This window comes from Carassius gibelio, chromosome B7, assembly GCF_023724105.1.
Source record: "Carassius gibelio isolate Cgi1373 ecotype wild population from Czech Republic chromosome B7, carGib1.2-hapl.c, whole genome shotgun sequence".
In the NCBI taxonomy this organism is placed as follows: domain Eukaryota; kingdom Metazoa; phylum Chordata; class Actinopteri; order Cypriniformes; family Cyprinidae; genus Carassius; species Carassius gibelio.
The window spans coordinates 27,660,307-27,685,439 of NC_068402.1; the positions used below are offsets into that span (position 1 = coordinate 27,660,307).

General features: G+C 37.7%; 1 protein-coding gene across 1 annotated transcript in view; it reads left to right on the forward strand.

Annotated features, from left to right (window-relative positions):
* The window catches only part of LOC127961178 (NACHT and WD repeat domain-containing protein 2), a 70,466-nt gene that overhangs the window by 13,098 nt on the left and 32,235 nt on the right, over positions 1-25,133 (forward strand). The window contains exon 3 of the mRNA XM_052560166.1: positions 7,620-7,708. Within this exon, the coding sequence (XP_052416126.1) occupies positions 7,620-7,708 (89 nt within the window). The remainder of the gene's footprint in view (positions 1-7,619; positions 7,709-25,133) is intronic.

A 25,133-nucleotide genomic window follows, 5' to 3' on the forward strand; every position in this document is an offset into this window, starting at 1 on the left:
AGGATCAGAGTGAAGTTTTAGGGGTGGATGTGGAGGGTTTGAGTATGTGTGTGTGGAGATGAGAGCTGACTACTGATTGTTCTAGTTTTGTCTGTGAAGAATGTGGCAACATCATCAGCTGTTAGAGGTGGTGGAGAGGGACAGAGTAGAGAATTAAAAGTTTTGAAGAGGTCTGGAGCTCTGATCTTGTTGTGGAAATATGAAGTGCAGTGTGGACTTAAGCACAGATGAAAGCAAAGACTGATACAAATTCAGGTCGGACAAATATTTTGATTTGCACCATTTTCTCTCTGTTGCCCTTAATTTGGACTGATGCTCACGAAGGACATCAGATAACCAGTTTTTTTTTTTACATAAAAAAAGTACATTAAATTGTCTAATATTTCTTACATCAAAAGATAAGTTCAATGTACTTATTGTGTTAATATTGTATTGCAAAACACTTCTGCTGCTATGGAGGTGGGATATGGGTAAGGTTAGCGACAGGTTTGGTGATTATAAATGTAATTACAGAAATTAATAACATATGCATTTACTGTACATGCAGGTATTTAAAAAATTATATATATATATATATATATATATATATATATATATATAATAAAAAAGCATGCATTGTACCAAACGATGAATTTAAATTTAAGGATATAGTAGTAGTTATGGTCACCTACAGTAACATGAAGTAGGACCATTTTGGATAAAGGCAACATATTTTACATAATACAGATATAGACTACATGTCTCTAATATTACTGTGAAAATAATCAAGCATTTCGGGTTATTCATGGTCTGTTAAAGTAATATGTTAATACTTTTAAACTTAAAAAAATGTTTAGGGCTGGAAGAATGAATAAAATAATGTATTCTCGTTATACTCAGTATCTGAAAATGCTTATTTTTACGTTCATAGTGTGAACCTTTGGCTATCAAACATGGATATACAATTACCTCTACTCTATTATGACTGCATCTTAAATTCACAATGAAATAGAAGTAGCAGCAGATATTTTCTTCCGTACTGTGAAATTTTAGATGTGGGTGTTGCACTCAACTGGTGGCCAAAAGGGAATTTGCAGGGGTGTGGTGAATGGTCAATTGGAAGGTCCAGATATTATAAATTTATTAAACATTACAAGGTCAAAGCATACAAAAATAAAACATATGCACAGTTGAATTGTTCACAATATTTTCACAGCATACAAATTTTCATTTAATGCCAATTTAGAGAGAAAGACTTGTCTTGCTTGGATAATAATTTTTTACTTTTGTTGGAGTGAGAAAAAAGTTACAGGAAATACAGGAAGACATGAAAAGGCAAGGGAAAGTTATCAAGGCAGTTATCAAGTCAGCTGGTTCAAAAGGTAGTGGGAGGGAAACAAAAACTGTAGATAGTTTCACCACAGCATTTATTACTGACAAAATAACAAAAATGGCACAGGAACACAGTATGAGGGAAAAGTAACATGCTGGGACTAGATAATTTATAGGACAGCCCAAAAAAGATCAGAATGGACAGTTATAAAAGATTTAAAACATGAAAAGCGCACAAGCTGTTCAACCACCAAAAATCTGAAATAGGTTGACACAGATAGAGATACTGTGGCGAGCTGTGACACGCTGTCTTGGCTGACTCTATCTAGAGGGTTCAGAGCGCAAGATTGGCCTCATCTTCCACAGAGAGAGATTTTCCTGTTCTCTTTCACAATATCAACTATCAGTGGAGAGCCTGCACAATAGCAAACTGATACAGACAAATAGAATAGGAAACGTTTCGGTTACGTATGTAACCCTCATTCCCTGATGGAGGGAACAGTGAAATTATGTTGTGATGACATAGGGGGTTTACTTGAGCCCCAATCTGCTCTGACTTTCAGAGAAAACACCAATGGATTTGCCACTCCCCATGCATATGGGTATAAATAGGCAACAGGTGCTTCCATTCATCACGTTTTACATAGAGGAGCCGAGAACGTGCCCCTGGCAACCAGCGATGGTTCAACGTTGTGGCATGGGGACATAACGTCTCCATTACCTCCATCAGGGAACAAGGGTTACGTATGTATGTATGTATGTAACCTTTCCAACGCCCACACTCTGTGTGGAGTGTTGTCCAAGGGGGCATGGCTCACCTTGGGATTGGAAGGCCAAGATGATAGCATCCACTGTCAAGTGGGCCAACATCTGCTTGGAGACAGCCTTTCCTTTCTGCTGATCTCCGTAGCAGACAAAGAGCTGCTTAGAGCATCTGAAGCTCCATGTGCGGTCCACGTATATGCACAATGCTCTTACGGGACACAGTAAGGCAAAGGCTAGATCTGCCTCCTCCAAAGGCAGTGCTTGCAGGTTCACCACCTGATCAAGAAAGGACAACATGAGAGTAGGCCGGCCTGAACACAAGGCGCTCTTCGCTCATGGAAAATGTCCCTGACCATCTTGATGGAAGTGAGGGTGGTCAGGAGCGCTGTCTTAGCAGACAAGAACTTAAGCTCAACTGAGGCCGGCTCAAAGGGATCCCTCTGAAGACCAGCCAGGACAGGCACCAGGGGTGTCCTAGGAGGATTCAACCTTCTGGCACCCCTCAGGACCCTGACAATGAGATCATGTGAACGAAAGCACTACTCCAATCATGCAACTTTGGGTGTTTCTCTGTGAGAAGAACACTAATTCACAAACAGACTCCACTTCAGAACATAGGTTTGCCTTGTTGAGGGAGCTCTAGTCTGAGTGATCATGTTTAACACCGCCAGTGGCAGATCACTTAAGTCTGCTATGTTTCATCCAGGAGCCACACATGGAGGTCCCAGAGATCTGGATGCAGGTGCCATTTGGTGCCAAGTCCCTGATAAAGTAGGTCCTTCCTCCGAGAGATGTACCAGGGATGGGCTGTTGTGAGGACCATAAGTTCCAAAATTCAGGTCTGGGTAGGCCACTAAGGCACAACCAGCTAGACCTGTTTCTCGTCCTCCCTGACCTTGCACAGTGTCTGTGTGAGAAGGCTCACTGGGGGAAAGGCATATTTGTGTAGAGCCCCAGGTCAACTGTGTGCCAGTGCATCTGTGCTTAGGAGGTCAGGTCGTAATACAGCCAACAGTGGGAGGACTGATGAGAAGCTAATAGGTCTAACTGGGCTTCCCTGAATTGATTCCAAATCAGCCAGATTGCCTCGGGAGGAATTCACCATTCTCCGCCTGGTCAACTGAATCACATAGCTGAGTTAAACTATCCGAATAAGCCGGGATGGGTTTGGCAGCTCAAGCTGGCCGTTCACGACTTCGTCAGCTCCTTATGCACTTCCAGGGTAAAATCGCACTGGCACACAGTGAGCCATGCCTTGCACCGAGAAACCAATCATCCAGCCGTGAGAGGGTGGGACTGGGAGGCGTGCACATTTCCAGACCAATAGCTGAGGGGGGCAGCCCTACCGAATCTTCATCCTCAGAGGATGATAGCCCATCCCCCGATGCTGCAATCGACACAGAAATCCTTCGGCGGCGTACTGAATTAAATGCTGAACATCATGAGCTGGGCCAACGAGATCACTCGGTTGCCAAATGGGACATCCGCTGTGGGAGGAGTTAGAGGTCCACGGGGACGTGTCCAGCGGAGAAGCTCTCCCAGTCTGTTTGTGTCGTCATGCCAACCAGGACAACTTCTTTCTTCCAGTCACAATGAAAAGGCTTTGTGGAGAAGAAATCATTCATCCACTAAGCTCCGAAAAACAAAAATCTAATGAGTGGATGCACCTGTCACCTATTTATATCTGAATGCACGAGTGGCTCTGGTATGCAAAATCCACTAGCCAAAACTCATTGCCATTTTCTCTGAAACTCAGAGCAGATTGAGGCTCTCAAGTAAACGCCCTATGTCATCACGACATCAATTGTAATGAACGACAGATAGGGGATCATGCTTCGGTGAAATGTACGTATAAATGGCAATCAGGTTCAGCTACCTTTCATTGTCATTCCAAGGCAAATCAGAGCTCAGTAGAAAGATGCAAAGATAAATGTTTGACTAAGCATCACCTATACGAAAAATGACCATGAAATTAGACTGTTGTGATAGCAAAGCAAATATTTTAATATTTATATTCATATTTTAGGTACTCTATCAAAGGTTTGTAAATGCAGGTTTAATTGTTTTGTGAATAGGGTGCTGGTGCTGTTTGTTTTTGCCTTGCTACTAGCAGCTGTGTACAGTAGTAAATACTGTAAGGATTACACGTGTATATTCTTGTATATGTCTCATATGTCTTGTGTATTGAACAATATACACTGCTGCTGTGTGCAAGTTTCTAAGGCCACTAGTTAAGCTGCTATTTTTGCATTTTGCATTTTAAGTTAACTGATTTTATTAACCAAAAATTAATTCATAAGTGAATAATTTAAATCTATTTCAGAATGTGTTTTGCTTTAATGGCAGCAGCACACAAGCTGCACGAACTGCACCAGTTAGTGTCAAACCTGACAATCATCTTCTCATATTCTCATTTATACTGAATATTTCTTACTTGATGTCATATCATTGCTATCTTTTACATTTTCAAAATCATGCAACTTTGTTTCCAGGTTTTGTATCCAAGATTGTCAGTGTGATTTCAGAAGTTGTGTTTGTTTTTGCTCTGTTACTAGCAGCAGAGAACAGAAGTGACTTCAGTGTAAGCCGGGGTATCTCTGTTTTCAAGCCTTGCTGGCAGCTATCCCCTGAGAAAATACAGTGTATGAAAGAACAGAGTGTTGAAAAGAGAACAAAAAACAGTAACTGATAGAGAGAAGTTTGTATATGTTTGTATGTGATTTGCTCCTAAGCACTTATGCATATGATGTAAAGTATCTTAGAGGGAACAACTGACAATTTTTAGGGCCCGAGCACAGATGGTGTGAGGGCCCTATTTTATCTGCTCTGTTTCTTATTATTATTCTTCCGCTTCTCCAAAATGAATCGCATTATTGAGGGCTTAAACTTGCTCAAAAATTAATTAAACTTTGCACACGCGTCAAATCTGGTGAAAATTTTAGTCTGATATAGGATTCAGAAGAGGCTGTGTCAAAATGGCTCGACAGTGCCACCTATACTAAGAAAATCAACAGCCTTCCAGCTATGTTTCACGTACATGCACGAAAATTGGCACACATATGTAACATACCAATACCTACAAAAAGACTCTTGGAGCAAAATTCTAAACCCAACAGGAAGTCAGTTATTTTTAATATTATGAGCAAATTTTGAGTAATTTTTGTCATTTCCATGTGTTGTACTTTAACGAACTCCTCCTAGAGATTTATTCAAATCGACACCAAATTTGGTATGCCTTATCTTAAGGCCTTTGCGATGTTAAATTGCGAAGGTCTTGAGTTTTCGTTGAAGTGCGTGTCCGTGGCGGCCTGGCGAATTTCGATAATTCGCCATGAAAAATTAAATGAAGTTGCTATAACTCAGACATACAATGTCCAATTTGCCCCAAACTTCATATGCTTGATGAGACTCCGAACCTGAACAGATTGACATGCCCATATTCAGTTATAGTCATAGCGCCACCTATTGGCAACAGGAAGTGACATGTTTTACACTGCGACGAACTACTCCTAGAAACTTTATGACATCGATGTATTTTTGTGGTCAGTCTAATCTAAAGGCCTGTGCAATGTTAAGTTGTGAAGATCTTGAGTTTTCGTTAAAATGTGTGTCCATGGCGCTGTGACGAAGTTCGATGTCTCACCATGGGAATAATAGATGTTATAACTCAGGCATAAATTGTCCGATCTTCCCCAAACTTCACATGTGTGATATGAGTCCTGGCCTGAACACATCTGAAGGCCAATATTCCATCGGGTGTGGCAAAATAGCTCGATAGCGCCACCAATACACTTTCAACGGAGTGCGCCTCGAGCTATGTTTCACGTACATGTACAAAAAAACGGTACACACATGTAACACACCAATACCTACAAAAAAGTCTCTTGGTACAAAATCCGAATCCCAACAGGAAGTCAGTTATTTAGAATTTTCTCTGCAAAATTTGTGTTGTTTTTGCCATTTTCAGGGGTTGTACTTTAATAAACTCCTCCTAGAGATTTATTCAGATCAACACCAAACTTGGTCAGTTAAATTTAAAGGCCTTTGCGATGTTAAATTGCGAAGATCTTGAGGTTTCATTAAAGGGCGGGTCCATGGCGGCCTGACAAATTTCGATGTTTCGCTATGAAAAAGGAAGTTGCTGTAACTCAGACATACAATGTCCAATCTATTCCAAACTTCACATGTTAGATAAGACTTCTGTCCTTAACAGATCTACATGCCCATATTCAGATATAGTCATAGCGCCACCTGCTGGCAACAGGAAGTGACATGTTTTACGCTGTGACAAACTACTCATAGAAATCTTTTGACATGAATGTATTTTTTGTGGTCAGTCTAATCTAAAGGCCTGTGCAATGTTAAATTGTGTAGATCTTGAGATTTTGTTAAAGGGCGTGCCCATGGCGCCATGACAAAATTTGATGTCTCGCCACAGCAAGAGAAATTGTTGTAACTCAGGCATAAAATGTTCAATCTTCCCCAAGCTTCATATGTTCGATAAGAGTCCTGCCCTGAACACATAATGATAGCGCCACCTGCTGGCAACAGGAATATTGGCACATATATGGAATAAACATTGATACATTCTACTTATATTTATGAGTTTAAATGCATATTTCTCACCGTTCACCTATTTACTAAAGCCATTTGCTGCCGGTGAGCCCGGGTGTGAGGGCCCGTTCATCGCTGCTTGCAGCTTTAATTTTTATTTATTTTTGTATTATTGTTGTTATTTGGACATACCATGATGCATGAATGTGGTAATCTTTAGGTGTTGTTGTTAAAATAATAATAATACTAAAACTATTAAAAATCATTAATTGAAACAAAGATGGGATAATATTGGATGAAGTTTTTTATTTATTTTATTTTATTTATTTATTTTACTGTTGAAAAATAAACATTTTGCCAAATTTTGGCAACTAGTTACAATATAAGGTAATGTTGAAGTACTAAATTACCTAATAAAAAAAAACACTGAAATAAAATCAAAACTTTATTTTTAGGTCCGATTCTAAGTATTAACAAACCATAAACTCTGTAGTTTGCCTCAATAAACCCCTAATTTTATGCTTATTAGTAGTTAGTAAGGTAGTTGTTAAGTTAAGGTATTGGGTATTAGGGGATGTAGGGATGTAGAATATGATCGTGTAGAATATGTGCTTTATAACTACTAATAAACAGTAAATACTACTAAGCAACTAGTTAATAGTGAGAAGTGGTCCCTTTAATAAAGTGTTAATCAAACCATTAGATACATAAAAAATAAAAAATAAAAAAACAACAACTAAAAAACAAACGACAAAAGCACATTAATTGAGTAAAATCTTAAACTAAATATAAAGTGCAACCTGAAAATATAAAAATAAATTCAAAATATGAATTAATATACCAACACACAATATACCAAAAATCTGAATAAAATGATTTACAGACATTTACAAACAGAGATTTATGAATATTTACAGATAAATGTTTATAATTCTGTCCTCTGAGTATCCTCTCTTAATATTCGTGTTTGTTTGTGTTTCCTGTCACAGATACAGAAGCAGAGAGAAATGCTCTGAAAGAACATGTCTATCCCAAACTCCGAGACTTCTGCAGGGAGAACTATGGCATTGAATTCCAGGTAACACGGTTGTCTTTTATTCTCTCTCTCTCTCTCTCTCTCTCTCTCTCTCTCTCTCTTTCCTAACCTTCTGCTTTCTTCTTCTCGCTCTGTTGGCTGGGAAGATAAAGTTTCTTAGGGACTATTATGTGATCTCAACTCTGATATGCCCATGCAAGACGAAAGTATGTGTCTTTTATATTTGCCCTCAGGAGCATGGCCAGAAATAATCCCCTTTTCTCCGCCCCTCCTCTCCTCTAGAGTGGTATTTACAATGCAAATGGTTTGTTGTCTGAGAGAATGGAGCAGTGAGGAGATTTTTATCATGCAATTTGATAAACAAATGCAGTGCCTGGAAGTGGTACCATGGCCATTGGCGCTGACAGTGCGCTGAGATTTAACTGAGTCTGCATGGGTGTGGGGCTTGACCTGATTTCAAGCGCATCCCCTCAAGAAACAGATCTTTATGTAAGACTATGCCTTGTTAAAAGCAAGCCTGCTCAATGACTTTTTTTTTTTTTTTACTGTTTTTAGTGTCACTAAAAACATAAATGACATTTATAACCATTATAGTCTCTAATATATATATATATATATATATATATATATATATATATATATATATATATATATTAGATTTACTGAAAATTGCATTGAACATACTAACATTTAGATTATTAGTAATGAAGAGGAATAAGTAACAACTTTTGGATTATCAACTTTGATATTGAATTTTTGATTGGATGGGTTAGGTGAATCCCTAAGCCCCATTCATATTGTCAGAGACATGCAATGTCTAAACAACATGATCCCATTCACATTCAGCAAAGAACCACCAACTTCCAGTGACCAGTGGAGACCGAATCCAAGCGTGTCCAGTGATGCAACAAAGTAGCAAAAAGTTTATCTCTATGCAAATGAACAGCACATTTCAGGAGCAACTACAAAATGGGAGTAAAGTCAGTGTGCAGGTCTTTAGTCATAATACGAAGATTGAATGTTACCAAATGTCAAATTGAAATCCCAATCTTGTAAAATATGTACCAGTAAACACAGTTAAGACAAGTAAACCGTAATAAAATGAAGAAAAAAAGAAACTAATTGCAATATAACAAAGACATTAATGAGATAAACAGTGTACCTAGCAGCAGCATTCGACAATAGACATTTTTCAAGTAAACAAGGAAAGTAGCAAAACAAAGAAAGTAATCAAAAGTACAATAAAACTACTTAAATTATTGTCACTCTATACAATATTACTGATTCAGTACTGTAAATAAAATGAACTATTATCAGTTAAATGTTGCTTCACTTTGAATTTCTTTAGTTCAACATGCTTTAATCTAACAAGTTTCCACCACTTGAAATGGTGAATATTGTTTAATTAATGCTGCATCATAGACAGCAGAACTTCTTTTAGACTGTTTACACTGTAAGAAGTAATGCACATATTTGTCACATCCAATTAATTTTTTTCCTCATCTGTTTACTATTTAAGACATAATTGTTTACATTGTGTTTATACTGTGTTTACATCTCTGTGGAATATATCTTTTGGTGTCATTAACTGACAAACTCCAGCTTTAAGATACCTCTTCTTGGGTCCTGGTGTAATCATTTCCTCATCCGTCATCATAGATGAGCCATTATCTTTTCATGAGTATGTCAGTTTATGCACATCAGGTGTGACTGATTTGAAAGTAAGATGCAAAAGCAGGGTTAGTCAGGAATAATGGATTAAATAAAAAAAATATTCTAATATGAGATTTTGGGATGGAATCTAGTCATGTCCTATTGCTCAGACCTATTGTGATCAAATTGCTTATAAATTAAATGATTATAAGCCAAGTGGGCTCATAACAGGGCATACCTGGGATGAATCATTCCTTTCAGAAAATCAAGTGTTTTGAATCACAGAAGCGCACATTTAGTTCATATCACTGAACAGATATTACATTATATTTTTATCTTACCACTATTTTATGGAGGACTAAACCTGCAGAAATAAAAAAATAATATATAGATAAATGAATACATGTAATAAAAGAATTGAAAAGAATGTTTCAGTATTTATATTTGAAAATAAAACAAGTACTGATGCATATTAAGAACCGGTGTTTTTTTGTTTTGTTTTTGTTTGTCAGTGAAATAGTATGGAGAAATAAACAAATAAATAAATAAATAAATAAATAGAAAGGAGGGGTGTAACGGTACGCAAAAATCACGGTTCGGTACGTACCTCGGTTTTAAAGTCACGGTTAGGTTCGTTTTCGGTACAGTAAGGGAAAGAAATGCAAACATTAAACTGCAGGTTGTTTATCACTATAAACTTTTGTTACAATTTGTTTACACTTTAAAAAAAATACTTTTTAATAAAATATATAGGAAATTAAAAATAAAGAATAAGAAATAAAATACTGCTGCAAAGTTCTCCACTAAATAAATACTCTGTCTCAAACCAATCATATAAAAAAAAATATGATGAAAAATATATATAAATAAATATGATTACAGTGCAGCATTACCAATGCCAGCTTGTAGGCCTGCTCAGATTTAAAAAAATATATATAACTTTTCCAAAGTGTAAAGTTGCAGCTTCAACAGTTTCAGTTTTTAGACCTGCTCAGATTTTGTTATTGCGTTGGTCCGATCGGAATTAAGAGCAAAGGTATGTTTAAATGCCGACAGGAGCTGCATTTGAATTACAATAATTTTTTTCCTAGTTGTAGTGATGTTTTCACTCGCGTGATGCCTTTTGAAAACCTTAGGCCAGTGAAACACTGGCATATTGCACCTGTCAAACATAGTCTATTTTGCCGTCAATACTGTTGACGGTGTCCTTTATCAGTAGGCTTTATATTTTTTTGCTCAACATGATGTATAGATATTGTTGACACGAAGACAAGATCCTGGTCTGTCGGCGGCCTCGCTCTATGTCACCTACAGCAGCAGCGCGCCATGTCAGGCACGATTCTGGTGTGTAAAGACACAGAAAACGCGAAGCAGCCGTCACACAACTGACACGCAGCAGAAACGCACACACACGCCACGCAGCCAGTGTGTCACCAGCCTTAGAATCAGCTGCAGGGCGGGATTTGCACTGAACTACATTAAGCCCGGAACTATCAACATAGACAATGAGTTTGTAGATTGATGACACTACTAGACACTGGGTGGAGGTTTTTAAGGCTTGTCTTCATTTTGTAATTACAGAGAAAAGACTCCCAAAAGCATTGTGAGCATAAGTTTATCATAAAACCAGTTGCACTAAATGTCTCTACAGTCTTCTCAGGATCAAAATGCTTTTTGAAAAGCGACACACAATGTTGGGCAAGCTACTTGGAAAATGTAGTGAGCTAAGCTACCAGTTACTCTACAGTAAATGAAGCTTCACTACACTGAAGCTACCCCCCTGGGAAATGTAGCAAGCTAAGCTACATCAACAGTAGCTTGCTACATCTAAGCTACTTTTAAAATTAAATTTTTATGTTGAACACGTTTTATTACAAGTCAATTCTATCTCAGTGCTTAAAACTGTCAGTCAAACAGATAGGCAGGTGTAATTGTTTAGTTTAATAGTTTTTTGTGTTCCTTATCAATTTGGCAACAAAAACAATCAAAATACATGTAATTAACAATGTGCGCAAAAGTAAGTGTATGCACCTTTTGCATGGGCATGCTTAATATACTATAGGACTTTGCAGAACAAAATGCAAGACCTCCAAACAGTACAAAAAAAATGGCCAGGCTGGCCCTTATGAAACAAAAATATATTGCAGTATATTGGAAAATATAATGTAATATATTAGACATATATTCTTATATATATTATTTTTTTTTCCAATATAATGCAATATATTTTAAGCGGCAATCATTTGTATATTTTGCAATATATTATATAATATATGTGTCATCAATATATTAATAAATGTATTCAAATATATAAAATATTAGAAATAAAAAGGAAAATAATATATTCCAATATATCACAATATATTTTAAGAAATATATTGGTAAATATATTTTCCTTTCGTAAGGGGGACCCTGATAATTTTTACAAGCAGCATCTAGAAAAATATTTTATCTCTGTTATCTCTGTCAGTGTCATGTACTTGTCGAGGTACGGCCACGGCGACTCACTCCTCGGGATTAACTGTCTCCGACCTCATCCTATGCCATAATTTCATCAAATATTTTTTTTGCATGACTGGCCAAGGAGTGGTACCATCTGGTGTAGAAGGGGGCAGTAATGCATCATAAAGATGGTTGGTTGCTATCCACCGTAAACACGAACAAGATGAAGTCGCGCCGTCGCGTCACTACTGATCCAGGATCAGCGATCTTAGCAGTTGTATTTCCCGATTAGAGTTTGAGCTTCAGAAATGCTTGCGAAAATGTAGCTTGTGTGGAAGCTACCACACCACTTGGTAAAAAAAGAGCTTTGCTACTGAAAAGTGATTTGATTCAGAAAGTAGCGAAGCTACGACCAAGCTACTGAGAAATGTAGTTAAACTAGTAGCTTCGCTGCTTGTAGCGACGCTACTGCCCAACACTGGCGACCCACATGCATAAAGTTAGCTTGGCACTAGTCGCTCAATATTCGCAAGTTTAGGGACCATCTCTAAGGTTACATACAACATTGGTATGTGTTAGATATTATATTTTTTAAACAAACTCAAATCATATGTAAATATTACTAAATATACCTGACTCATAGACAAACACTTTACAGTTGGTTAAGTGACTGTAAGCTATTCTCTTAAAATGCTATTAGAATTAGAAACGTGTATACTGTTGTATTTAACTTTAGAGATGGTCCTGAATTTGCAAATACAGATGTCACGGACCAAACAGTCCGGCCATGAGGAAAACAGAAGTTTCTTTAGAAAATGGGTTATTTTATTACACCCCAAAAAATACTGAACAATAGAAACCAAAAAATTAACAACTAGGCCTATAAAAGAGGTCAACAAAATATAACTATACTCAAAACAGCATACAACAAAACAGAATATGAACTTAACAACCTCACCTAACAGAATGAGAGACCAGGGAACATATATAGTGGCTTGACCAAACCAATTTACACAAAAAGGGGAAAATAAAAAATGGGAGACAAGTACAAACAATCACAGAGCCAACAAACTAAACCCAAACCGCACTCCAACATGGCAGCACTTGGTATGGCTTAATTGGCAGGTCACAGGATATCACAGTCCTCCACCCTTGGCCACACCTTTCTTCCCCCCCAGGACAGAGCTCTCTCCAACATGGTAACAAAGAAACAATGATTAATAAACAGAAAATATTTACATAGCCCTACAATGTGAAAATGTGTGCACTCCATTTAAACAGTGTGTTGCTAAGACAAATAATATTATATGATAACTGAAATAAACTATATTATCAATGTTTCTAAATCATGCATTGTTTGGGGTGTGGCTATTGCAAAAAATTACTTAACCTATGTACCTAAAACATAACTTGGGTGCTGGTATTACCCTTCCTTGCCAATTGGTCATCCTGTGTGGCTTGGGCCACCACACACCCCCCCTCTTCAGGACTCTCGCTGGTACTGCGAGAGAGGTAGTCTGCAGTAATGTTTACTTTGCCAGGGATGTGCTGGATTATGAAGCGAAAAGGCTGTAATGCCATATACCAGCGAGTAATCCGGCCATTAGTATCCTTCATTCGCTTCATCCACTGAAGAGCTTTGTGATCGGTCTCAAGAGTAAATTCTCTGCCCAGGAGGTAATAACGAAGGGAGTCGAGAGCCCACTTTATAGCCAGTGCCTCCTTTTCCACCGTTGAATACCTCACCTCTCTGGAGAACATTTTCCGGCTAATGTAAGCAACTGGATGGCGGTCCTCTGGTGGCCCCTGGAGAAGCACTGCTCCTAGACCTCTATCGGAAGCATCTGTTTGCAGAATGAAATCGTCGTTAAAGTTTGGACTATACAGAACTGGTTCCTTACTTAGTGATTGCTGGATGTCGTGGAAAGCTGCCACTGCCTCTTCTGTCCACTGGATCTGGTTGGGACACCAAGATCCTGTCATGTCTGTGAGGAGAGCTGCTCTATTGGAGAACTGTGGGATGAAGCAGTGATAAAAGCCTGCCATACCCAAGTAAAACCGTAGTTGCTTCCTTGTCTGTGGCAGCGGATATGACTCTATGGCCTGAATCTTGTTGACCTGTGGCCGTATCACCCCATTTCCTATGATGTGACCAAGGTACTCTGTCTCTGCAGCAGCGAAGACACACTTTGATGCATTTATGGTCAGCCCAGTAGAATGGAGACGATCCAAGACAGCACGCAGATGTTCCAAGTGTTCTTCCCAGGTGGTACTGTAAACGACAATGTCATCCAGATATGCAGCTGCAAAATCAGTAAAACCACCCAGTACCTGGTCTATAAGCCTCTGTAAGGTGGCTGGAGCCCCATGTAAACCAAATGGCATGACTGTAAACTGGAAGAGACCCCATGGAGTCCTGAAGGCTGTCAACCCCCTGGACCGCTCAGTTAGTGGAACCTGCCAGTAACCCTTACACAGATCTATTGTGGTCAACTACTTTGCCTTCCCCAATCGTTCCAACAGTTCATCAATTCTTGGGGTGGGATATGAATCAAACTGAGAAATAGAATTCTGGTACCTGAAGTCGATGCAGAACCTTATGCTTCGGTCCTTCTTTGGCACCAGGACCACTGGGTTACACCACTCACTTCTAGAAGGCTCAATGATCCCCAGGGACACCATCAGGTCGGTCTCCTTCTTCAGTGAGGTCAGCAGCCGTTCTGGGATCCTGTAACTAAGCCTCCTCACTGACGACCCCTCCTTAACAACAATGTTATGTTCAACCATATCGGTCCTCCCAGGATTCTCCTGGAATACCCCATAACCACAGATTTCTCTCACCTGAAGCTGCTTTTCTTCAGAGAGGTGGTTGAGGTTGTGGCCCCCTAGAACCCCAGCTGAAGGCAAGTACTGTTCATCCACTTCCTCTTCCTCTCTCACACCTCTGATAAGCATCACCTCTTTTTGTTCAGGTCGCTGCACTCACTCCTTCAGGATATTTATATGAAGTGTCCTGCTCGACCGAGGCCGCCTAGGGGTTGCTACCTGATATGTGGTAGGCCCAAGTTTCTTTAGAACCGTGAACGGCCCCTGCCACTTTGCCAGAAGTTTGTTGTCATCACTGGTGAGGAGCACCAGCACCTTCTGTCCCGGGTTGAAAGATCTCTGCTGGGCTGACCGGTCATACCAGGACTTCTGCTGTTGCTGGGCCTCCTCCATATGTGATTGGGCGAGTTCGCTCCTCCTTTCCAGCTGCCTTCTCATCTGTACAACATGGGATATTATATTAATCGATTCCCCTTTTCCTTTTGTCATCTTTCTTCAATATTAGGGGAGAGAAAAAAAAAAAGAAAAAATAAATTTCCTCAACTGGATATCCCACCGCTGCCACCAATTGTCACGGACCAAACAGTCCGGCCATGAGGAAAACAGAGGTTTCTTTAGAAAATGGGTTATTTTATTACACCCCAAAAAAATACTGAACAATAGAAACCAAAAAATTAACAACTAGGCCTATAAAAGATGTCAACAAAATATGACTATACTCAAAACAGCATACAACAAAACAGAATATGAACTTAACAACCTCACCTAACAGAATGAGACACCAGGGAACATATATAGTGGCTTGACCAAACCAATTTACACAAAAAGGGGAAAATAAAAAATGGAAGACAAGTACAAACAATCACAGAGCCAACCAACTAAACCCAAACCCCCCTCCAACATGGCAGCACTTGGTATGGCTTAATTGGCAGGTCACAGGATATCACAGTCCTCCACCCTTGGCCACACCTTTCTTCCCCCCCAGGACAGAGCTGTCTCCAACATGGTAACAAAGAAACAATGATTAATAAACAGAAAATATTTACATAGCCCTACAATGTGAAAATGTGTGCACTCCATTTAAACAGTGTGTTGCTAAGACAAATAATATTATATGATAACTGAAATAAACTATATTATCAATGTTTCTAAATCATGAATTGTTTGGGGTGTGGCTATTGCAAAAATTACTTAACCTATGTATCTAAAACATAACTTGGGTGCTGGTATTACCCTTCCTTGCCAGTTGGTCATCCTGTGTGGCTTGGGCCACCACAACAGAGCTTCTAACATCAAGCCAACTTTATGCCAGTGGATCGCATTTCCAAAAAGCATCGTGAGCCTGAATAGACTTTAGAGACCTTAGGTATAACTGGTTTACAATAAACTTATGCTCACCATGCTTTTGAGAGTGAAGAGTTTCTCTGTGATTACAGAATGAGCACATGCTGTAGAAACCTCCACCATGTGTGTCTAGAGGCATCATCAACTTAGACCGTTGAAGATGTTGATGGTTCTGGGCTTAGTGATGTAACTATGAGGATAGTTAATTCATTTGAATTCATTTGCTATTAAATAACTCAACATGATAAATGGGAATCTGTGAAAATATATTGAATCTCTCCAGTTGATCTGGCACATTCCACTTTCAAACTCCCATCTCTATTATTAGTTTAATCTGACGCATCTGCGTGAGCTTTCAACCAATGATTCACCGGCGATCCACAAGGACCGCCTCCCTCATTTCCATGATGCACACGGAAAAGTAAAAATAAATAAATAAATAAATTTTAAAAGAAAAATTTCTGCAGGTTTGGTCTTCCATACTATTTTACTGAAAAACAAAAACAAAAAACACATTCTTAATGTGCATCAGTACTTGTTTTATTTTCAAATATAAATGTTGAAACATTCTTTTTAATTAATTTAATGTAAAAAATTAAATATGGAGATATTTAGGCTTCAACTTTGCATCTGAAGTAAATGTGTGTTGTTTTAAGGATGTTTTAATATCTTACTGGATATGTTGGTGAATAAATTAGCTTTTTAAATGACATTTATCTCATTACTCTTTAAGCTAAACTAAGAGGAAAACAATGCTAGTGTCAGAAAGGAAGTGGAAAACTAAAAGATTTAGGGTGTGAGAGAGAGAGAAGGTGAGACAGAAAAGTGAGAAACAGATAGAACAAGAAGGGAGTTCTCTCAACCAGAAAATATGATGTGGCAAATTGCGATTCTTTCTGGTCACCGTCATTTGATTCTATTTCCTGTGGCGTCCCTGAGGGGAATGGATGCTGGATAGAGTGTGTCTGTGTACATGCGTGTGTGAGGCTACATACATGAGTGGACTGGGATGAAGCCTTCGGCAGAGAAATATTATTTCTCTGTCCAAGGCTTCATCCCAGTCCAGTCACAGGGCACACACACACACACACACACACACACACACACACACACACACACACACGCACACACTCAATCCCCTTAGCAGTGGAGGGATCAGGCCTGGAAGCGCTGTAACATGACAGTGTGGGACTCTGATAGGCTTTCACAGTGTGGGGAGCGAATTAGGAAGTATGCCATAATCTGCTTTATATAAAAAGTTAGAATGATAAGACTTACTTTTTATTGAGTTGCAGTCGATTTTTTATTTTATTTTTACACATAGCATGCTATATTGCGTTTACTCTTGGTGTTGGATTGTTTAAATCAGTCATTCTTACAATTGATTATATATTATGATATTTGACCTTGTCCTTCTTATATTTTCTAATATTGAAATATCTTACTGCAAAATATAGCCTAATCATTTATATTAAAGGATGTTTGATAGTGGATTTTTGCGGATATGGAAAACTAAAATTGGAAAATAAGGCTGATAACTGATTCATTGAAAACCCCTAAATCTTATTTATTTATTTTTTTTTATCTTTCAAAATCTTGTCCCTTCAAACAAAACAAAGATCAAATAGATCAAAAATGAATGATCTCTTCTCCACACTTGACCCCCACATAGTCTCGCTGACGCCAGAGTCCATAGAGGTTCACACTTAAACCTCAACTGACCATTTCAACAACTGTGTAATCTGTTCATTATCTCCCGATGAGCTTCCAGTCAGCATGATCACATCAACACAGGCCCAGTCTTAGCACAAAGTCCTGTTTTCATACCAACACCACGTCTTAATGATGGGCTTAATAATGAAATGAGAGCGCAAGAGAGGAGCTGTAGGCACTTTCAGATCCCTGGTAATGCTGTTTGGCTGCCATGACGACCGCAGCAGAGACGAGGTTTGATTATGGGGCTGGAGTTGAGTCTAGATGTGTCAGGTAGCCTACTGAACAGACTAATTTGCATATAAACACATTTGTATAAATGTTAATTAACTCTTTGAGTTTGGTGCGACTAAGTTGCGGAATTGTGATTAAATGTCTCCCTGCACAATATACACCCGCAATAATAATGATTTCTGACAAAATTATGTTGTCACTGCTGAAAAATAAATAAAATAAAGATTTTAATATATCTTCTAATTAATTGATAATGAGTTTAATAAAATGATTTCAGTGTTTTCATTTTTTTTTATTTAAATTTTTTTTTTGACAGTATTGGAATTTTTTATTAGAATGTTCAGTCACACTTTATTTTAAGGTCCAATTCTTGCTATTACCAAACCACTAACTATGACTTTTGCCTCAATAAACTCCTAATTTATTAAAGTTAGATGTTAAGTTTAGGTATTGGGTAGGATTAATGATGTAAAATATGGTCATGCAGAATATACATTTTATAAGTACACATAAACAGCCAGTATATTTATAATAGTCATACTAATAAGCAACTAGTTAATAGTGAGAACTGGTCCTTATACTAAAGTGTTAAAGAATGATTTTTTCAATAAGAAAGTCACCAGCTTTAATAGAAATATGTTATATGAAACTGCCAGTCACAGGCTCCAAGGTCACAGACTTTTGACAGATTTTATTTCTCACAGATTTAGAGGGCTGATTAAATTATGAAGTATTATTTGATTTACACAGCATTTAGTCTGGGGCATGTTGTTACACCACACGGTGTAGCATAATACAGAAAGTCACAATGGAACCTTCCATTGAGTGGCTTATTATAGACCTCAGGAAAAACAGATTTAAAAATAAAAATGCAAAACAAAAAAATATATATATAATTTCTGAAACTAACACATTTATACCAAAATATACAGATAATAATGTAGATAATAGACTTACACTGCCTCAAAAACTTTCGTCTGTCTTAAAAAAATGTTTTATTATGTTTGATTTTCTGTTTTCACATCTAAAAAAAACTGCTGCTGGACTTTTTATTCAAATTGTGATTGTGGCCAGTCTCTTCTACATCTTTTGTTCTGTTTTTGTGATCGAATGAATGTACGTTTTCCTGTTTTTATACAGTCTATGTGTGTAACTAATGGATTTTGTGATATCCAGAAAAGGTGCTTTAACACAATAAAGTGTATTGGTGGAGAAAAGGGATATTAGCAGTTTGTGCCTGGGTTAATTGCCTTTCATAAGGTCATAAAGGTGGTAGAGTGGGATTATGACCTATGTAACCATCATTTGGTGGTTCGTTTGCACTCCTCAGCAGGATATGAATCCAACCCTAACCCCTATGGTCACCCTGGGAATTCATGGCCTGTTGTGTAAGTGCTCCATGCTGGCGAGAGCACATTGGATCTGTCAGCACTCATTGGAGCTTCAGCAGATGAGAAGGTGAGAAAAAGGGATGGAAAACAACCGAAGGGTAAACAGAAAGAGACAGAGAGAGATGAAAAGATAGAAGGACTGAAATACAATCGCTCATTCCTCACAGGGTTTGGAGGTTACACCTTGCTGTTGGTGCGTTGATCCATGGTCTTGTGTGCAATTGAGGTGGCTTCTACATTTTCAGATGGAGCGCATCGATTAGCCATTTGCAGAAAAAAAAGGCCATTTTCATTCCAGGCATAAACATGATTGATGTAAAGGTTTTATGGTTGTAACATTTGGCTGCTCTCTCCTCACGCCTCTCTCTCTCTCTCTCTCTCTCTCTCTCTCTCTCTCTTCTCGCTAAATTGAAAAGGCAGGCAGGCAAGGCAGCTGGTTGCCATAGCAATAGTCTAATTGCAGAAGCACTCAAGAGCAGTGCATTGTGGGTAGCTTGTGAGATGAGATGAAGGTATGGAGATTGGTGACTGCTCCGAGGGGTTGAGGAACATGGTTCTCTCTGCAGGGTGGGTGAGCTAACAGCCTCTTAAATCAGGGGACTTCTGACAGGCCTTTTATTCCTTGCTTTCTGCCTTTTGCTATCTTATGGTTTTCAGTGACTCTGTTTCGCTCCTACTTTTGCTCTTACAGATGCTTGTGTTGTCTCATTCTCTCATTCTCTTCTTGAGTTTGATAATCGAACGATGTAAGCATACGATAGAGTGTTCGACCAATGTACACATTAGAGAATCATATTTCTTATCTAATTGGCCCCTAATGGGGGTCATCAGTTGACTCGTTTGTCTTCTCTTAAAGTGATACATTCATGTAGAGGCAGGAGCCAGAAGGATGATAAATCATAACTTGTCTCTGGAGAATCTGTGGGCCTTTTCATCGGGCTGAAACTGGCAACTGCATTGTAAATGATGTTTGTATCCTCCGCTCAATCGTTTTGGATCTCATCATGAAATCTGCTCATAACTCTGCGATTTCTAACCATTTGACTCTTGTGCTGTTTACCATTTAGATGATCATTTACTATTTAGCAGAAGTAGTGATCGCTGCAGGCAGCCAAAACAAGCTGAATCTTAGATTACGATTTTTGTTTACTGATACAGTATAGCTGTTTGTAGATATGTGTAATATATATGGCGTGTTATTCTAGTTAAGAATAAAGAGCAACATTTTTGTTTTGTGAAATATATCATACCCCATGTACATCTAAAATACGCTATGACATTTCAGTCACAGTTTATTTTAAGTACCTGTTCTTGCTATTAACAAACCATTAACTATGAATTTTGCCTCAGTAAACTCATCATTTGCTGCTTATTATTCCTTAGAAAGGTAGTTGTTAAGTTTAGGTATTGGGAAAGATTAAAGGTGGGGTAAGTGATTTCTGGTAGTCAATGTTGACATTTGAAATCACCAAAAAAAAACACACCCCTATACCCCAAAAGGGTCTTGCCCCTGTTTTGATAGCTCCGCCCCACACATGCGTACGCAATCCAGGCAACAATTAGTTCTGTGAAACAAAGAAAGACCATTTCAACACCAGACATAAGTGTTAATTACTAATTACTATGGAACTCATTATAATCAATGATGCCGTATATATATATATAAATGTATGTGTATATATATATATATATATATATATATATATATATATATATATATATATATATATGGTCTACACTGGACAAATCTGACAAATCTCCGACAGAAAACTGCTGCTGCATTCTATTTATGACATATTGACACAAATTTCGAATGATTTTCAATGGTCGTTTTGTCGCGTCCAGTGTACTAGACGGACATTAGCTGACTTTATCTCTAATCAGTGCAATTTTGAAATTTTAAGTTCCCATGCCTTGCTTTTATTGCAATTAGTCTTATTTTAAATATCCAGTATTCAATCATATGTATACACACAATATGGACAGATAATGTATCAATTAATGTACAAAAAAAAACTGTCATAAAAGCCTGAATGGTTCCGATATATGTGCTACTCTATTTGAAAAATCATGAAACCATCAAGTAATTGACAGCATGTCACCCAGATATTTTCAGTACAAAACAAGACTGTTCCTCACAACAGATTATAATTTTTTTATTTTTTCAGTTGCATATAAATATTTGCTTCTGTTCTTTAATTCAGGGGTGTTCTGTGGGCTGTTTTTTAGGATAGTTTTCTACATGATTTCATTCCCTTTCATTCCATCTTCAAGGCAACATCTGAAAGTTCTCGGAATAATCATGAAAACCAAGGAGAAAAGAGAAGAAGTACGAGACGTTGTCCTTTGAAGACAGATTATAGATGCAGTAAAGCCTGAATGTATTAAAACCTGTCAACAACAGTGCTTGAATTGTTTTGTCTATTTTTTTTTTTTTGAATTTTTTCATTGATTTGGTTTATGGCTACCTACTCTGATGTCACCTCAAATGTCTTCGGGCAAGTTTTTGAATTTAAATGTAGGACTTTTTCAGCACTGACATTGACCAGTTTGACACACTTTCACCCTTTGGGATTTATGCAGCATTATGTTTGCAAATCCTCAGTTTGAGCTGTGTAATTATGTAAATACAGTCATATTTGCCTCATTTTATGAAATTTTATGGCCAGAGCCCTCAGTAGACCTCATCATAATTTCTGTGGATGCACTATTAGTGGAAAATGACAGCGTTTCAGTCTCTTTTACTCCTCGTCAGGGTGCAATACTGCGTTTAATGATACTCACTGCATATGCATTTGTGTGTTGTCTTTGAAAAAAGTGATGGAGTGTGCAGCCCTGTGTGGTTTAAATGTGGGCTGTAATGCATTAAAGACGACAAAAAACGACATTTGCAATAGTTCTGTGCTCATGATACCAGTTAAATTGAGCTGTTTTCAAAGTTCATAACAATGTGATTAGTTTGTCATTTACAAATATGGGCATCATTAAAGTAGATGACAGCTGTCGTAATTTGAGGAATCAGTTGCAGACACTCTGTTCATAAAAACTCACAGGGAATAAGCTAAGTCATTAATTTCCCTCATATGGTGGACTCTGCTAACTCATCCTGTTATTACAAATCGCATGGCTTTGTGGCTTGAGTTCCTCAAAATATCATTGTTTTGCTGAACATCACAGATTTTTATACTGTCTGTCAGCTCCTTGATTAAATTTCTCATGTGTTTTTTTTTTTTCTTTTTTTTTTATGTTAAGCATCAGATGCATGCTAATTGTGTCCTTGTGTCCGTCTCTCTTTTGTTCAGTGAAATCTAAGGAGGGTTTGTTTGTCATCTGTGTTGTCGTGTCCAGATGTTTGGGCTTCTTAACAGTCTATATACCTTGTTATCAGTCTTTCCCAGGGGCTGTGCTGTCACACTCTAATTGCTTGGTTAGTTAATAGTTCAGATCCATCAAGCTCAATGTGTGTGAGTGTTTGTGCACGAGTGTCAGGGTGTGCATGTGAAAGCATGACTGATTGCACTCATTCTGTTTGAGTGAAAACAGTTCTCCCACCACTTTCTCCACTGCCAGCAGCCAAAACACAGCCCCGCCAATAAGAAAACTTTGTGCCAGTCTTTGCTGAGATCTGCCAATCATAAAGAATGATCAAACCCGATTATCACACTTGAAGCCTGTTAGTTGTCATTTCTGAATTAAACAGGCCAGTCATGTTTACACTCCTGATGACGATGTAGAAGGTCAGTGAGTGTGTTTACATGCATGATCTTATAGTACATTGAGTACTTAATAAACATCTAAAGTCATGTAAACGAGATTTAAGCAAAACCTGATGTTTGCCCTTTAACCTGATTTCACTCTGTATGTAAACACCTCTAATGGCTTTCTGGCATTTTACTCGTGTCTAGGTACACGTGTCTATTTGCATTTTGACATCAAGACTAGTTTATACCCCAATTTTATTTTGCATCATAAGCACTTATAGATTGTATGATAGGTTCATTGATTGTTTTTTTTTAATAGATCAGCAATAGTGTAATGTAAAACCTGTAAAAAATCTGTTAATGGCAACATGAAAATTAATGCACTGGTAAACACCTTCCGTTAAGGCTCAATTTGTTAATCCATTAGCTATTATAAACAATAAACAGTGTTTTTAATTATATAGATTCATTTGAATATTTACATCTACTGATACATTATTATGAATTATTATGCAGAAACATTATCATCAATAAAAAATATGAATTGAAAAAAAAATAAACACCTATATGTTTTCCAGTTTATGGGAGCTTTTGAGTAACAAATACTAAGAAATGTAAATTACTGTATTAGGATCCTTGTTTTTGCTGTTTGATGGTTTAATTTAAAGTTTTGCTGTTGTCATTTTTGTTGTGTTGTGATGTTAAGAGTTCATCTTTTTACATTTGTTGATTTTTACTCTCTCTCATTCAGATCATCAGCTCATCTGCAACAATGAACTGTCACACTTATTTTCACATGGCTATGAGAGACGTTATACATGGCATGTGGTTGCCATACTGTATTAAAGCTTTAATCAGGATAAAACTGTATATTAAAAGCTACCAAGATCAGTATCATTTACAAATAACAGCATATCTAAATGTATGAGACAACAACAAACAAATATCATACCATTGAGAGCCGTGTGCTTGCACAGGTTCTACGCGATCCTCTTTACTAATATCCTCTGCGTCTCAACCGTGCTCAAACTGATAAGCAATATTAATGATGCCATTGTACACAGTACAACACATGCCGCTGAGGTAAAGGGACGGGACATTTAGACACGCACTAGAGGTGGTTTAGCCAATCACAACACACTGGAACAGCTAATCAAGCCCATCAATATTTCTGAGAGAGTGGCTACATAAAAACAGAAAATCATCAGCACATTTAAAGGAGAAGGGACAGAGCACAGGTAAATTATGTGAAAAAATAATGTTTTGCTTTTTTTTTTTTTTTTTACGTAGCATTAACACATGTTAGACTGCACCCCATAAACACAAACAAGCTTAGAAAAAAAATCAACCGGCCCTTTAAATCTATACCCCATAATCTTTGCTTAGTAAAATAATAGTTTCTTCTGAAGCAAAGATTGTTAGTAATTGAAAAAGTTGCTGAACAAGAAATCTGTAGCTGCCTTCACAAATTTATTGTCAAATGAGGACTATACTAATTTAAATTGACACAAAACAATGGAGCTACTTTATCTGAATTATTTTAAAGTGCAGTAGTAAATGCTGTTTGCTAATGCTATGCTATGCTAAAGGCTAGTCTTGTACATTAGGCCATGAACTTATAATTTAAATTTGAACATAATTGTACAGTTTTGTCTATATACTGTATATATCATTTTTTATTATTATTATTATTTTACAGCCAATTTGGCATGGATTTTCCTTTTCAACATTATAATGTATGCATAAAAAGCTGCACATTTTTCATATGAAGTATTTCTCTCTTCTTAGAAGTTTGATTAGCATAGAGAGGTTGAGTGTAGAGCTCACATTATATAGGCAGTCTCTTGTGCTTTATGTGCTTTTGGATGGAAGCCATGATTGTATTTGTTAAATTAAGTCTGGGAGGATTGCAGGACTCACAGTGGCTTGGTTTTTGCCAGCTGAGCAAAGGAAATGTGTTTGGGGTCCTAAAGAGCTACCACAATGTGAATGACATCAGAATTTTATTGGACTTGCTTGAGATTGCGAGAAAGAGAAAGACGTGACCAGCATAGACACATTAAATCAACATCAAATTAAACTAATCACACCCATACTCACACACTGAACAGATGTGATCAGCACACACACACACACACACACACACACACACACACACAGAAA